Source organism: Zosterops lateralis, assembly GCF_965231275.1.
Source record: "Zosterops lateralis genome assembly, chromosome: 3".
NCBI classification, from domain to species: domain Eukaryota; kingdom Metazoa; phylum Chordata; class Aves; order Passeriformes; family Zosteropidae; genus Zosterops; species Zosterops lateralis.
In genome coordinates, this window is record NC_139764.1 from 55,880,747 (window position 1) to 55,897,094 (window position 16,348).

The window sequence follows — 16,348 nt, forward strand, 5'->3', positions numbered from 1 at the left end:
CAGATTGCCTCATCCGAGGCAATTGGCCAGTCTAGGACATTAGACTTTAACAGAGCTTTCAGTTAGAACACATCCTAGTCCATTTGAAGCACCAATGCAGGCTAAAGCATTCACAGGAATAAAACCCCAAAGCAGCCCACTTTGGACTATACAGACACTTGGCTTTAAAAAAAAAAAAAAAAAAAAAAAGGAAAAAGAAAAGATTTTTAAAAGTTGCATTGTTTCAGATCTCTCCAGGAACTTGTTAGTAAGTCAGGATACAGCATAAGGATCAAGTCCACCACTGTTGAGGGACACTTTGTGCAGGAACTGCTGCTGCAGTACTTGCAGACCACATCACAGTGGGAGAGCCCACAGAAGACCTATCCCTATGGCTGCTAAAACAGGTTTTACTTTTTTAAAGGGGAACTATGAACATAAACATTTTCCACAACCCCATACATTTGCCAGCTGAGCTCAATAAATAAAAAAAGCTTTTTTTTTCCTGAAAGCATTTAACCTCAATTTATTGCCGAATATAATTACTCAGATTTATAGCAGACTGTTGTTAAAAGACATTAGCATGCATTTCCAGCAATGTGTGGCAAAGGTTACCCTGCTGCAGGCAAGACACTGTCAAATTCTCCTTACACATAAACAACAGCAACACAAAAAATAAACAATCGTTAAAAAAAACCCAAAACAGAAAAAACCCCCCCAAAACAGGAAAAAAAAATTTTAAAAAAAATAAACCCACAAAAAGGGTGAATAAATTTAATGTATGTTAAAAAATGCACAAAGAATTACATGACATGGATTTCCGAAATGGGATAAGCTTATTACTCCCTTTTATAAACTAAGAAATCCCCCCAATTTTCTTAAAGTAATATAAATATTGAAAATGTAACATGAAAGTGTGATTCACTGGGAACCTGGAAACAGAGTGAGGGCAAAAAATTCTACAGAAGAGCTTGCCCTTGATGCCAAAAATTACTCAGGGTGTAGCTTTTGTTTCTTCTCCTCAAAAAATCTTCATGAAGCGAAGTTAGAGTTTTTCCAAGTATCACGTTTCTAGGTTTATGCTTTTCACAAAGCAACTGATAATGAGTTTTCTAAAACCCAAGAGGGAAGTACTTAAACAAGAATCAGCAAAAGAAATGCCTCAAAACAAAATTAATCAGCACAAAGGGAAGAAATCGGAAACCACAGGATTTCTGAACAAAGCCATGCCCTAGGGTTGTACAGCAGTCCTGTACAATTGAGGGAAAGGAAGAAAGAAGAGTTATCTTAAGTTCCATATTACAGCAAAATAAATGCTTTACAGGATGCTGCTTGTAGGTTAGAGATGTCTGAGATTTTCCTGCAGCAGTTATGACCATGGTTTCCAAGATCAAACAGCCACAGGCATGCTCAACAGGAGTCTAAATTATGACTGACAAAGATTAAAAGAAAAGATAAACTCAAAAATGTTAATTGCATATATATTGACAAAATCAGCTCACAAACACCCATAAAACCTCTCTGGGAACTCACCTGGAGCCTGATGGCATGTTCATGTTTCCTCTTCATGTCATTTATATGCCATGCCACTCTCTGCATGGTATCTATGGCATCCAGAACCACATCATAGCCTTCAGTGTCCTTGTCAAGGTGGTTTTCTATTTCCTAAGACAAAGGGAAAAAAACCAGAATCCCTTTGTTCCTAAGTGACCTTTCCCAGTCAAATGCAATACTGTAGTTTTATCTGTGCACCACAACCACTCCAAGGCAACGTTCCTGCCTTTGTTACTGATGCATGTTGCTATTAATTTGATTAACACAAGATGAGAAACAAAGTCAAGCTTTTGGGTTCAGTTAGCGGCAAGTACACTTGAGGCAGGCAGTGTGAGCAGAGAGGCACAGAAAGAGAGCGCAGCGCACTGACAGGAGATTTTTCAGACAGCATTTAATGGCTTTCCTACAACACAGAACATTTCTACACACTTACAAAATCCTGATGGAATTACACTAGGCATTGCTTTACAGTTGGAGAGCAGAAAAGCACCAGGCATTTAAAATAAGGATCAGTGTCTTTACACTTCAATAGAACATGACTCTCTAATAGGAAACATATGCAGAAAATGTTAACAATAAAGCATGAATTTCCGAAACTTGCTTGATTCAGTTCACTGAATGTGGAAAGAGTTCCCACTTCCTCCATCATTCCTCTCCACAAAATTCTTAGCAGTCAGAGTGTTTATATGTATTTAGTCCTTGTTTCAACAACCCCCAGCATTGCAACATGTGGAAAAACATTGTTCTTCATTGGAACAATAAATTTGTGTACAAAATGTGTAATCATGACAAGAATTTTCCAAACAACTTCAGAATTACACACCAGTTTTCCAAAAAAGTGCTAATTAATTGGATGCAAAGACTGATGCAATGTGTCTAAAATAATTACCATAAATTTCCCACTCCAAATAGATGCATATGGTGTGAAGTGACAAAGACAGAAAGTCTCCACATGTTGAAACCAAATACCCGCAAAAGGAAGTGCATTTGAGGAAAACCAGAACCTTTCTAAGCACCAAGCCTTGTACCAGAGGCAGGAAATCGGATGTGCTGCAGCCTTAAACTAAATACATTTCTTACGTGCAAAAGCAGGTGGTACTTGAGGATGCGTTGGACAGGTTTCAAGAGGTAAGAGCCCAGGGGCAGAGAATGCTGCAGTGCTTCTTGCCGCTCTCTGAAGAACTTGGCCAGTGCCTTGTTCCTCATGCACTCTGTCAGCACAGCCACAGACCTGAAAGCATCAATACACAGCTTTAAGATACTCTGTTTCCATAAGTCTGTAGGCAAAGTAAAGAATGGCTTCCTTTTTAGCTTGTAAAAAGGGGCAGCAGGTTCCCATTCTCATAACTGCTGTTTCTGTTGTTTGGTTTGGCTTTTTTTATTTATTTATCTTGTGCATTCAGCTATGTTCCCCTTTGACATGCAACCAATCTCACTTACTGGGAATTATATAAGCAGCATTCCAGAATAAGACAAGCATTTTCTAAAGAAGGGTAAAGCCATGAAGCACAAGAACAGATGAAACAAAACTTCAGATAAGCATTTTTAAAAATGCGTTTTTTACATAAAAGGTAAATTCCCTCCAATTTAGGAAGGGGAGAAGCTGACTTTTTTTTTTTTTTTTTTTTTTTTTTAATTGCATTACAGAAACAGACCAAAGGACAAAGGAAGAAAAGGAACCCATAATTCCTACCTTGGGTAGTTGGTGCAGTACTGCGTATAAATGTGGAAATCTTCACTCTGCACAGGGAGAAAAAGTTTGCATATATTGAGATTTTGCCAAACTAGCAGCTAATGTGTGCAAGATAATGATGATCTCAAGACAAATCCTCCTTCAGTTCCTGATCAGTGAGTTCTCTATGTTCACTGTGACAGTCCTAACACCACCAGAATTTAATTTCATCTTTTTGGGGGGAGATTTTTCCTTTACTTGAAAGAAAAACCAAGAAAACCTACACAGAGATAAAACAAGAGACTTCGCAACAAAGTCTCCAAGGTACCCTATGAAAATGTAAGCATCTCAAAAAACCCCAAAAAACCAAAAACCTGACCAAAACACCATCACTACACATACATCCTTCAAACAGCTGGCTGGCTTGCTTATCCAGTTTTTTTGTGTGCTGAAGCACACCCATATAACAGAATTGTAGAATATCCTGAGTTGGAAGGGACCCACAACCAGCTCCTGACCCTGCACAGGACAGCCCCAACAATCACACCATGTACCTGGTGTATTTACTGAGAGAAATAAGTTTTGCAGGTTATGTTTGGTGTGCCATTTTCAAGCAATTATAAATACTTTGACATGTGAGTACAGTCTAAGCGTGAAATCAGAAGCCACAAAAGCGATTTTTTAAAGAAGTAAATTATGTGAAAGCAGACAGCTATTACCCCAACAAGTTGTGACTAGATCTGGGTGGGTTTCCACACTTGCCTGTCACACTGAAATTACTCAAACTTAATGAAGATAAGCTTCTCAGACCTGAAGTCGGAGTTTCATTTCTTTCTTCCCTGGCCCAAGAGTTTTTCTTACTAATCATCATTTAACTCTGTGGAAGAAGAGATTTCCAGACACATTTTCATGTGCTCCAAGTCCACATCTGCCTACGAACTTCTGTCCCAAACAAGACACAATTTCTGCAGCTTACTGGAGTCCTAAAGGCTAAGAAAGCACTGCAGAATGGCAAAGTGCTCCCCATATCAATCACTTTTTCTTTCATAAGACCTAGACAGATAAAACACAATCCTCCAGCAGTGAGTAAGACCCCAGTTTCCACTCAAAGCATCTTCAGAATGGGCTCTGGCATTCTGCAGCACAATAGCTGTGCTTCACGAGGGACTGTCTCCCAGGGGTCACTGCTGGTGAATGGCAAGACCAAACATCTGCATTCACAGAAGGCACAGTGCTCTGAGGAGCACCACCCCTGGGGAGAGGGTTGACACAGGCTGTGGCTTTTGTTTATCACTGTTGGGGTTTGGCTGTTTTTCATTCAGCCATTCATCAGAACGAGCCATCTCCAGCAGAGCCCTTTGCCAATTCCAACAGCATTGGTCCTGTCCCCTTCTCCTGGGGTAAAGCAGGTTGTGCCATTCATCCCTCCACTGAGCAGTGATCCATAAGGACCCTGTATAAAGTAAGATGTTACCCTGCAGGAGTACAAGTCATTGCAATTCATTTCAGTATGTCCTACTGGATTTCAGTATTCACTGTTCTGAAAAAAATAACTCAAGCAAACTTCTAATAAATGTTTCCCCCAGGAGATTGTGATCCCCATTTATTCACTGGTGGGCTGTAAGCTTATTAAACTGCTCTCCTCCTATAAACCAACAAACCAACTAAAAGTAGTCTTGACAAAAGTACAGTTAAATAATTTAGCTTGGTTTTTCACACTTGAACTGACTTTGTCATCACAGCTAGTTTTTGTGGCAGTGTTACCTACGCCCCATATCCACATGCAGAGGAAGTGAGCCTGTGTCACAGCCACTCCCTCTCCATGCTTGGAACCCCAGCTCCAAATCCTCTCCACTCAAAATGAAGAATTAACAAACCTCAGAGAGCTGCAGGTATTACACTGTGTAATTTTCTTTGGCAATCACTACCAAACTAGCCAGCACTCATAATAAGCCAGAGTGCTTAAGAGAGAACACTAAGGTGAAATTCAGTATGGTGAAAAACTGTAATTTATTTTACTTATGCATGTAATAATTCGAAGTTTTCATTTAGGGGATTTTGGTATAAATTTTAATATATTCCCATGGCTATGATAACAGAATAATACAATTTATAGAATTACTTCATAAGCAGAGTGAAGAACATTTTGAGCCAATTTATTTTTATGTTTCTATTCTGCTCATATCACATGATTATTCTGCTAAAAAGGAAAAGATTATCTGTTGTGAAATTTTAACCAATGAAAGTACTATCTGTAAAACGAACAAGGCCAAACACTTCAGGGTTACAGAGTAGGCTGTGTACACATTCCCCTCAAAATCAAAAGCATGTCTGAAATCCCCAGGAGCCTTTTCACACTCTTGCTCTTTGATTTGGGTTTTGGTTTAGAGTTTTTTTATACAAGGTCAGAATTTTTAATGTTTTTTTGTTGTTGTTTTTGTTTTAAAAGAATTTTCGTCTAGCTATTATATGCAATGAATTTGTATTTAAAAAAAAAAATAGTTTCTTATGCCCTTGATACCTGTAAACCTTAAGAACAGTTTCACTATCATCCCTGTTTTCTGAACAGACATAACACCAAATTCCATACTGCACTTACACGTGTACTTGCTCCAGTACATTTCCAGTACATTTCGCTCCACAGCTGATTTCACCACACAGAACCATCAGAGAGCATTTACTTTTACTGAGCAATGTGAGCATAGTGCCAGGAGAAAGTCAAGTACATGTGTTTTGCCTCCAAGATGAGATTGTTGATACACATTTAAATTTGCAGATCTCTTGTGAATCAACATCATACACCTTGCCCAGGCATTGCCAGATTCATACAAACATGTTGGGAAAAGTGGTCAAGAGAGCCACTTCCAAGAGAAGTTCCTCCTCATCCTGACAAAACTGCACTGCTCAGAACAGGAGCAAAAGAAAAACCAGGAACTAAAATGGATTTATTATTTTTCCAAATACTTTCACAACATAAGGAAAATACCAGCTCTGCTCATCCATATTTCTTTGGACATTCTTAAACTTCCTTAGCTTGAAAACAGTTTTGTTCATATCAACTGTCTTCAAACCAGATTAAAACTGATCTCTGCATGGAGACTGGAAGTGCTCCAGAGATCAGTTTAAATCTGGGGGCCTAAAGCTGTTGTGGCAGAAGCTGCAAAAACCTGAGACTCAAGCTGAGGGCTCATCAGCATTGACTGCAAGCCCCTCTCAAGAGCAAAACCAAGCATGAGCTGACCCCAGCTACACTTACACTAGTCCCTCACATGGAAATCAATTCACTGCATATCTCCTCCACATGCATTCCAGATCTTCCCTCAACTCTTAGTGCACTGTGCTTTTTTACAGCCACAAAAGGCACTTTAAAAGAAAATGGAGACTGAGAAAATGGGTGGAGTCAGTGTGCAAACTAAAGCCAATTGCCTGGATCTCCTCTTCACCAACGAGATGCTAGATTAAAGTAATTCTCTCTTTCCCCTTGGTTAAGCTGTTAGTATGCCTTTCAGAAAACATATGTTCTGAATTTCTAGGGTGCTGAGTGAGAAGAGCAATGTGCCAGAATTCAGCTTTTCTTTAAAACAACTCACTTATATGTAAATGTAGAGAATACTGAAGTCAATCTTCTAATTAACACTGGCATTGTTACTATGAAAATGTAAGACTGAATTGGCAAAAAAACCTTATAAACCGTCTTCTGTGTGAATAATTAAGTCATAGCTAAGCTGCACTGGAACCTTTTTATCAGTCTCCAATTAGTTACCAGCAAAATGTCTCCAAGAACTTTTACATACTAGTTTTAATACAGTTCTTTTAGACAAAGAGAGAGGATCAAAACTGGTATAAACTGAACTAGTACAACACTACCCTCAAAGGCAGGTTATTTCCATGCAGCAGCCAGCCCACACCGTTAAACAAATACCCATCCACACCATCTGCATCTTGAGGCAGAAAGAGAAAGACTGCAATTCATGACTGAATAGCAGGTTTTTAAAGTAAGTGTGTTTTTCTGCATTTGTGTCTATTTGCCTGTGAGTTATTAATGTATTAAAATATTTAAAAGCAGAGGGATTCAATACAATGTTGTAAGTTGCTATTAAATATTTACATTTCCATAAAGTCATATCTTTGCACCATTATTTTATTGGTTAATGAGTTTTATGTTACTGGCTAGTTTAGACTAAAACCAGTGCCAGAGTCGGTTAATAAATCAAAGCTGCCATTTTAGGGGCTATTTACTTCGGGTACTCAGCACAAAAAAAATTAAGATAAAGATTCAAGTCCACAATGATGTGTTTTTGTTCAAAGTAAGCTGAAATGTGTTTTGATAATCCTTTCCCTTAAAAGTTACAAGGCTTTTTACTACTGAAGCATGAAAGTTATACACAGGAAGCACAGTCATGTATGATTGTGTGAAAGAAGTATGATATGCTATAGAAGAAATTTTATTGAGCAAAATAAAATAACAAAGTTCAAAGAGACTGATCCAAAACTTCAAAAATCAAGCTCCCCACGTCTTTGTAAATATAAAATATTTTATACAACAAGCTTCAGAGTTACTTTAACAGTAACTGTTCTGTTATACATGCAAACCAACTTTGTGTGATTTCACATGAATTCTAAGAAAGAAACAACTTCTACTTTATGCAGTTACTGAGCTTCTTAAGAGTGCAAAAAGCAAACACAGTAACTACAGTGAAAACTTGGTTATACCTTAAGATTTGCAACACCTACAATATTCACAATTGAGTGGAAAAATGGCACTAGGTCAAGAGCCGGTGTAACCTAAGCACAGTTCCACTGGAAGCATTCAAGAAGCTCCAGCACAGCTACATCCATTAGCTAAGGCTGTGAGCTATGACTTCAGCATGATAATATCTCTCTGCTTAACTCACAGTGAAGATCTAATGCACTCAAAGCAATGAAACAATAAATGGCCAAAGTCCCATAAGACTTGAAGGAGCATATGCAGCCAAAAAAGGCAGTTTTATTTCCATTTCTCGGTGCTGAGAAGACAAAAGCAACCAAGAATGGACAACTGGAGTTTGTTAAGACAGTCAGCAGTTGTTGTAATGAAATCCTCATGGCCAAAACCAGAACTGTGGGGTATTTTCGTATTGTTTGATTTTGCTTTTAAATGTTTGCACTTGTCTGGATGAAGCTAAAAAATGCCTGTTAGTACTGCAATCTCCAGCAATTTCTGAGCCATCAGGCAGTTGCCTGCCAATAATAAAAATGCTTAAAGCATTTGACAAAGGAACAAAAAGCACAAGCAATGATATGCAGATGGGGTTTGGAACTAATGGCCAGAAAGTCTACCAGACAAGCCCTTTCAGTTGGCCAATTTGAATGAGAACACAATTTTTTCTTGGACTTTTTATTATCAGTTGCACAATCTCTGTTTTGCATCCCAGCAGGAGTAGTCCCAGTGGTCCCAGCTACAAGCAGCCATATAGCAGAAATACATACCAGCTCCAAACTGTTCTATCTATCAATACCCTGAAGACCTCCCAGCTGGCCTTCACTGCACAGGTACTCTGTTGACTTACTCACAACTTCTTGCCCACCAGGACCCCAGATCCTTTTTGATAAGCTGTTTTCTAGACAGCCAGACTCAGTGGGCACATGGGGTTATTCTGTTCCAGAAGCAGGACTTTGCACTTGGCCTTATCCGATTCTCTCTCTCCCTCAATTCAATTCAATCCAGGCTATCTGTAGCAATAACAACCTGCCATAAACCCCACTGCAATGGGACAAAAATGTATCTTACTTTTGTAGCAGAGGTGCCATCACTAAGGTCTCTCAATGCTTACAAAAGACCAATTACTAGATAAATTACAGCTTTCTCAGATTCAGCTGAAGCAAGAGATCTGGTGAAAGAGCAGCACTTAGCTGGTATCATCACTCTAATTTACTACAAAATCTCTTATGTCACAACAGTGCCAAACAAATTACTGAACCACAATGAGAGGGTGGTCCAGTTAATCCTAAATCCATGTGTTAGACTTATTACATTGAGTACTTGGTATTGGAAATGCCGAGTTCAGCGCAAAGTATAAAACATAACAGTCTTTGGCTTTTTGGTTTCTTTGGAAGTGGTTTTTTTTGTTTGTTTTTTTTGGTGTGTGGTTTTTTGGGTTCTTTTTTTTTGGGGGGGGTGGGGCGGAGGGGGTTCATTTTGTTGTTTTGTTGGTTGTTCTTTTTTTCTTAATACAAAAAGGCAAACGCACCTATAAAGATATTATTCCGCTTTAAACAACTACATGACCCCTCATGCTCCAGAAATACCACAGAGATAGCATTATTTTTTAACACATTGGGCTCTACAGATTCAAGACATATTCTCTGCTTGAAGTCTCCAGTGAACTAGCACCATCTGTACCCCAAATTATTGTTGTCGTACTCATTATAGCCATTCCTCTTCTCCCTGACTGGCTGTGTTTCTTACAATGAAGGTCACCTCCCCTGTATTTCTGCTGCACCTAACGACTTCCAATACTCCATATTTTTGGCTTCAGTATTGGCTTCAAGCAACAGAACCAAGATGTCTTATCAATGTTCAGAAAATACAAACCATTGCAGAGAGAATGGTATTTGAATCTTAAGGCTAGACTTTGGGCCATTTAATTTAAAAAGCAAATTAAAGGTAGGTTCAGGAAAAATTCTCAGAAAACAATATAGCCATATTTTGTATGTTAATGTCATTGCCTTTTCTAAGAATGCAGCCAACTTTTATTCTCCAGCTGTTTTCAAGCTGACAAGGCATAACTGGAGTACCACTTGATCACCTACATCAATAGATTAAAGTAGAAAAGAGAACCTCTGTAACAGTTGACAAAAAAAACAAAATGAACTCAATAAACAGCTCCACCAGCTCAGATACACTTATTGAAGAAAATTACACCTTTGTCTTGATTTTCTTAAAAATGCAAATCAGAGGCATATCCCTATCAATTACTAAGAGAAATTCCTTCCTTTTCCATAGATTTGCTGACTTTTCTTGGTTAACATTTCACAAGCTATCAGGATTAGGTCTCAAAAGCTAATAAATTAATCTTATTTCCCCCACAGCACTCTGCAACTGGAGCTGCAGACTTACCTTGGAAACAAAACAATCTGCTATAGCCACAGGATCATTTTCACAGTTTTCCAAATCTTGCAGAAGTTCACTAAAACAAAGAACAGGCCAAGGTAAGACAATTATGGCACAGCTTGGAATAGACACACCTGTATATTCAGAACCAGATACTGCTGTGCTATTCGTGGCAGCAGTTAATGATGCAGGGAGTCCTACAAAGAGAACAAGAACACCTTTGATGCCCCTTTTCCCTCCCAGCTACTGGGTTTTTTTATTTACAGGGAGGGGAGAACTATAAGGAAATGGTATTCCTACTATTTCAAAATTCAAGTCATCAGGATGACCATGGATTGGTTGTTGTGCTAAGCAAAGCTGATCCCCTTCCTTCAGGTAGAAACATCTAGGTCCCGTCTCTAGAAACACTCAAGGCCAGGCTGGATGGGGATCTGAGGAACCTGATCTAATTGAAGATGTCTCTGTTCATTGCAAGGAGGCTGGACTAGATCACCTTTAGTGCCTTCCAACCCAAAGTATTCCATGACTCTGTGACTGATAGCTCTTTAACGATAATCACAATGGTGCAGTCAGACAGTTGTGTAGCTTGTATATCAACCAACATGATAAAAAACTAAGAAAATTTACAATCTACTGAAACACGTGCACTGTCCTACAAAGATTTTTTATGTTCTACAAGCTCTACTTGACCAAGGGAGATGACAAACTGCTCTGAAAAATAGTGGTGAGAACTGGGGACATATTTCTCATACTTGAAGAACGTTATGAAGCTCGCTTAGGAAAATTAGTCTACTTTTAGTGTGTTTCTTCATTGAAGATAAAATTATTCACCTGGAAAAAGTTTTCTGTAAGGGAATATATATACACATATATATATTCTGCACGCATAAAAACAACGCATGAGAGGATTTTGTAATTTTTACATGCCAAAGAGAAAATTAATTAATTTGAACAGGACCAAAGCAATAAGAGAGCCTGTTTGCTGTTGAATTAAACTCAGTTCTTGATAGCAAATTCAGTGAAAGGAAGAGTTCAAGCAGAAGAAGAAAACCTCAAAGGTATCTCCTTGATCCAAAGAGTTTTCAGTTTTACTGAAAGACATGCTCAGAAAAATGAGAGAAGAAACAGAGTTTTCTGCGAAATTGTTCTCTAAAGGAATTTTCTTCTCCTCCTACTCCTCCCTCATCCTCTTCCCCCCCACCACATACACACACACTCCCACAGATGATTTTCCATTTAGGGCTACTTTTCTCCCAATTCACAGCTGGTTCCCTGAACAAGTTTTGCCTAAGAGTTCCTATGCCTGTATCTAGGGAACTACCCTTTTCCCCTGTAAGCAGACACAATTTCCCTCTGCATATACAAAAAACAGTAAACCAGAAGAGTTTCCTGACTTGTTCTTTGCTTCTCTAATTACTGGAGGAAGGAAAGGGAGAAATCAACATGCAGTCACAAGGAACAAAGACAGGCAAAGACCTTAGGTTCAGCAGTCACTGAGTCACTTTGTACTGTGACAATTTAACCTCTATTCCCCAATTTCTCCCTTCATCAAAATGGAAATAAAAACATGACCCTAGCTTGATACCCCACACTCATGAAACTCATTTACATCAGCAAAAGAAGCAAACTGTAGCAATGGTGACCGTAGCCATTATACATAGTCAGTTATACTGACTGACTGCGTCCCACACATGAGTTTTGGAAATAACACCAAACATGCCAAACAGGCCCAGAGGATTCCTGCTGTCTGGCAGTCAGACATTCTCCTGATGGCTTAAAGTACCTGGACTGTCATTTTATTCCTACTGATCTCCAATAAAACCACATCATTTCTTCTTCATGATACAGAAGAGGCACACTTAAAGATTTTATATATTCATGCAACTGAGTCCACATGTATGTGTCAAATAAATTAGTGGCTTGTGTCTTCAGCACAAACCCATAGTGTAAGGGCTGTTTTTGAAAGAATTTGTTACCTATACTGCACTCTCTTCTGTCGCATCTGGATGGTAAGAACAGGATTGGCAAGAGCAGTCTGCCACTGTAAAACCACCAAAACTGTCATGCTCAGGCGTCCTGAAAATCTTAAATAAATCCCTATAATACCAAGCTGATGTGAAAAAGTAGCTATTATTATAGGCTATATTTAAGTATCTGGCAGGAGGCAGAAAGAACAATAGAGAAAAGTGTTGGTCCTGTTTACCTGAATATCCAGAGGTTTTCTGCTGGTCATAGCTCATGGCTCTGCAACTGGTTTGTGCCAGGCAGCCAGGCAGGGAGCAGGAGTGAGCACTGCTGGAGGAACTCCATGCTCTTTCAGCTGATCACTAACAAGATTCAGGCTGAAGTATGACAGAGGAGCCAGGGCCAGTTAAGGCCATGTACTGAGCTATATAGTTTGGGTTACTACAGGTTGGGAAAGTCTGAATCTGTACGAACATCATCAGGAGCTAATGCTAACTCCTTTGGGAGGAGAGAGGGAAGCATAAAGACTGATGATACAGTATATTCATTAGCTTTTCAAGTCAAATGAATGGAAGTCTTATTATAATGCCTTTTAGGATGCTTTGATTTTTTAATGAAGTTTTATGATGGCTTCTCCTCAGAAGAAGACAGACCTCACCACCACGAAACTCAGAAATGAATAGTTTTTCAAAAAGAGCTCATAATCATGGGACTAGCAGTTACCATGCTGACCACCATTTTTGCCACTTCACCCCTCGAAAATCCTAGGTAGTTTAGCTGAGAGAAATTCCCATTTACTGAAAAGAAATTCCTCACATCTGCAAGCCTGAAAAAAACTCAAGATGATTTCAAACCTTTGATTATTGATTAATGGTCAAATTCAAAGTTGAGAAAAACAAGGTAATTCTAAATGTATAAAATCATGCTCACAAAAAAATATCTGAAACTAACACAGAACTACCAAGTCGACCTTTTTCCAAAGCTAAGAATAAATAAAAAGGCTCTAGAATATGTTTAGGACCTAGAAGCTACATGCCAAATTTCACACAGGAGTAAACTTAATCCTTGAAGCTATATTGGGATATACAGTGAGTGTTCAGTTTTAAGAACTCACAATTTCCAAGCAGAAGTTTATGTCAGAAGGTTTGAAATACATTAGTAATTTACTAAATGCTTTGGACAACTTACCAGTAAGTCTTAACTATTCTAACATATCTATCTCTAAAGTTGCCCAAAACTTTTTTTTTCTTTTTAACTGCTGCAGAATTTTTTTTGCACAACTCAGTAGTTCTGTGTAACAACTGATCATACTTGAAAGTATTTTTAGTAGGCAATATTTGCAATGAAGCTGGCATAAATGCATCCTAGTTATCAAGTCTGTAATTTTTCTAGCTTTTGATGGATCAGAAAATATAATGCCCAGGACTGTGTTTTTCCATCCTGTGACCACTGGGGATCTGTAAGCTCACAATCATTGTCTCATGGCTCTAAAACAGTCCATGAGCCTATTTTAGCATGCTCCCACTATGTATTTTCCAGCTGTTAGACATTCAGTAAAGTCAGTTGTTGTAGCTGAAGCAGGACACAGCAGCTTTCTAGTTAAGCATATTTCCATTACACTGCAGTAGCTATTTTAAGCTTCAGGAAAAGACTTTAGATTTCATCTTTGTCCATTAGTTCTGAATAGATCCATTCTCACTCTTTCCTCTGACACTAAACAGCAATCCCAGCAGTTGAAGCCCTTAAAAGTAACTTCCCATGATGATGGAAAAACATTGAAGATGATCTTTGACACCAGTGCTCCACTTCAGAATTCTCTTTTGATTCAATTAAATTATCTTCTGTTCTTCAAAGAACACAGTAGCTTGGAAGATGCTTTGTCAACTATAGCAAACCTAAGAGAGCTTTTACAGGAGTATTGGTACATAAAAGATGTGGGAACTTTATGTCAATGTATTTCTTGCATTGGTTGAACAGTTAGGTTTTCCTTAAACACTGACTAAGTTAATAATTTTTATAGTAACAGAGGATTCAGACGAAAGTAGCAGTAGCATGCTCCTCAAACTGCAGATACTGAGATCCTACACAATGTGGCACTAGCTATGCAAGCAAGACATTTTACTTCAGGCTCCAAATATACACTAGAATCTCATCTGCAGAGTTTTAGAGAAGGCTGGAAAGACACTCGACAAAAAACTTCAATGAAGGACAGGTACTTGAATACAGTTCTGAGAAATTAATTCGAGGAGTAGCTAGTAGCATAAAACACTACAAAATCCAGATCTGGGTGATGTACATAGGTACACAAAAGGAGCTGAGATAGTAGGAATAAAACATCTCTTCATTAAGGCAAGAATTTTTTTATAGTGGTCTTGCATTAAGCTCAGTTAAAGCACTGAGCAGGTTAGGCTTACATTGATGTAAATACCCAGCATAAAAGCAAAAAAAGTATGTGGAGACTACTCTTGATGCATCAAATAAACAGCCAAAAAAAATCTGGTGTCAGCAAACCAACTTTGCTTAGAATTAAAATTAGATCATTTCTCGATTTATAGATCTTGGCTTTTAAACTGATAAAAGTGAATTTGGCTGGTTTGGTCCCTGTTGTTGACACAGCCTATTGAAATGCTTTCATTTAATTAAAAATGTATTTACCTGTTGAAATGGTAGATATCCCGTATGTTTCCAAACAGGGCTGATCGCTCCTCTGTTCCCAGGGAGAGCTTGGTTTGATCAGTGATACAATCGAGGTAATCCTACAAGAGAAATGAGAGGGAGGTCTTCAGACATTTCCTCCTTTCGTAGATCAGTAAACAGAGCTATGTTTTATTGTACAAGATGAGTCTCTGAATATCAGTTTCACCTTATTATTACAATAAAGCCTTCAGCAGCCCTTCTGTGAACAGTCACTCTATTATGAATGGTAACAGTACTTATCTGTTCCCTGAAACCAGGAAAATAACAAAAGACTGAAAGCTAAGTTATACCTCTTATATGGGACAGCCAATGTTTCTCTTGCTACTGATAAACAAATGTTTTCAAATTTCTTTCACGGTGACAGTTTAATTGATCATTTGGCTGGCTCAAAGACAAAAAAATGTAAAAGAGATGAAGAATGTAATTTAATGCAGTCTTAGTAACAGAAAAGCTACATAATGAAGAACAGAAAGCACACAAGCAACAGAGGTTCAGAAAAGCAACCACTGAATAAATTACTTTTTAAAAAATCATGATTACCAAACAATGTAGAGTATGTAGAGCACAGAGCTCAATGTATCTATGCCCATGCAATTTACCACACATAGAGTTACATTGCAAATTACATTGCTATATACTCTAGCAAAAAAATTTTTTTGCATTTATGATAGACTCTCATCCAGGGACTTTATTTGAATAAAAACATGACAGATAGAAAAAGCTCAGATCAGCAGTGTTCTGGGAGAACAACTTTCCCACCTCTTCCCTCACTGCGATAAGTGCTCAATGTCACCTTTTTTTCCATTGCTGCTACAGTATTAAAATTCTCACATAAGGGCAAACAAATCCAGCAGGCTGTTTAACTAACTACAGCTCATGAAACAAGAAACCTGATGTGCTGCCACATTCATGAAGAAATTCTGCTGGAGTATGGAAATAAAAGTGAAAACAGCTGAAACAATGTGAAATAAAAATAAATAAAATCCTTTAGCCTGTGGCTAGACAATGTGGTGTGGCAATCTCCCAAAAGCAACACAGCATTCCAAGGTGCTGCAAGAAAGGAACCCTGCAAAATGCCAGCAAGATCTTGAAAACTTCTAAGACAAAACTGTGTTCCAGAGTAATATAGAAAAAGGTATTCTAGAACACATGCACTGGCCAAGATTTATTCTCTGTGCAAATTCTTTGAAGACGAAGGGTTTGAATCAACCAAGGATCTGACTCCTGGTTTCCAGATGTCCTCATAATGAAGGTTAAGAATTACAGAATTTAAACCTCCGTGCCCATATCCTGTTGAATGGAAGTAGTGTCAGCAAAGTCAGAAGTGTAACCAAGATTCAGGTTTAGGTATCAGAATTTCCTGTCCTCTCCCCCTATCAATAATCCAC

The 16,348-nt window shown here is 38.4% G+C and overlaps 1 protein-coding gene across 3 annotated transcripts in view; it reads right to left on the minus strand.

The window, feature by feature from the left end:
* The window catches only part of PLEKHG1 (pleckstrin homology and RhoGEF domain containing G1), a 123,859-nt gene that overhangs the window by 12,655 nt on the left and 94,856 nt on the right, over positions 1–16,348 (minus strand). For all 3 annotated transcript variants that reach the window (XM_083858192.1, XM_083858193.1, XM_083858194.1), the window contains 5 exons: positions 14,919–15,019; positions 10,305–10,374; positions 3,227–3,273; positions 2,614–2,764; positions 1,513–1,644 (listed from right to left, as the gene is read on the minus strand). In XM_083858192.1, the coding sequence (XP_083714318.1) occupies positions 1,513–1,644; positions 2,614–2,764; positions 3,227–3,273; positions 10,305–10,374; positions 14,919–15,019 (501 nt within the window). The remainder of the gene's footprint in view (positions 1–1,512; positions 1,645–2,613; positions 2,765–3,226; positions 3,274–10,304; positions 10,375–14,918; positions 15,020–16,348) is intronic.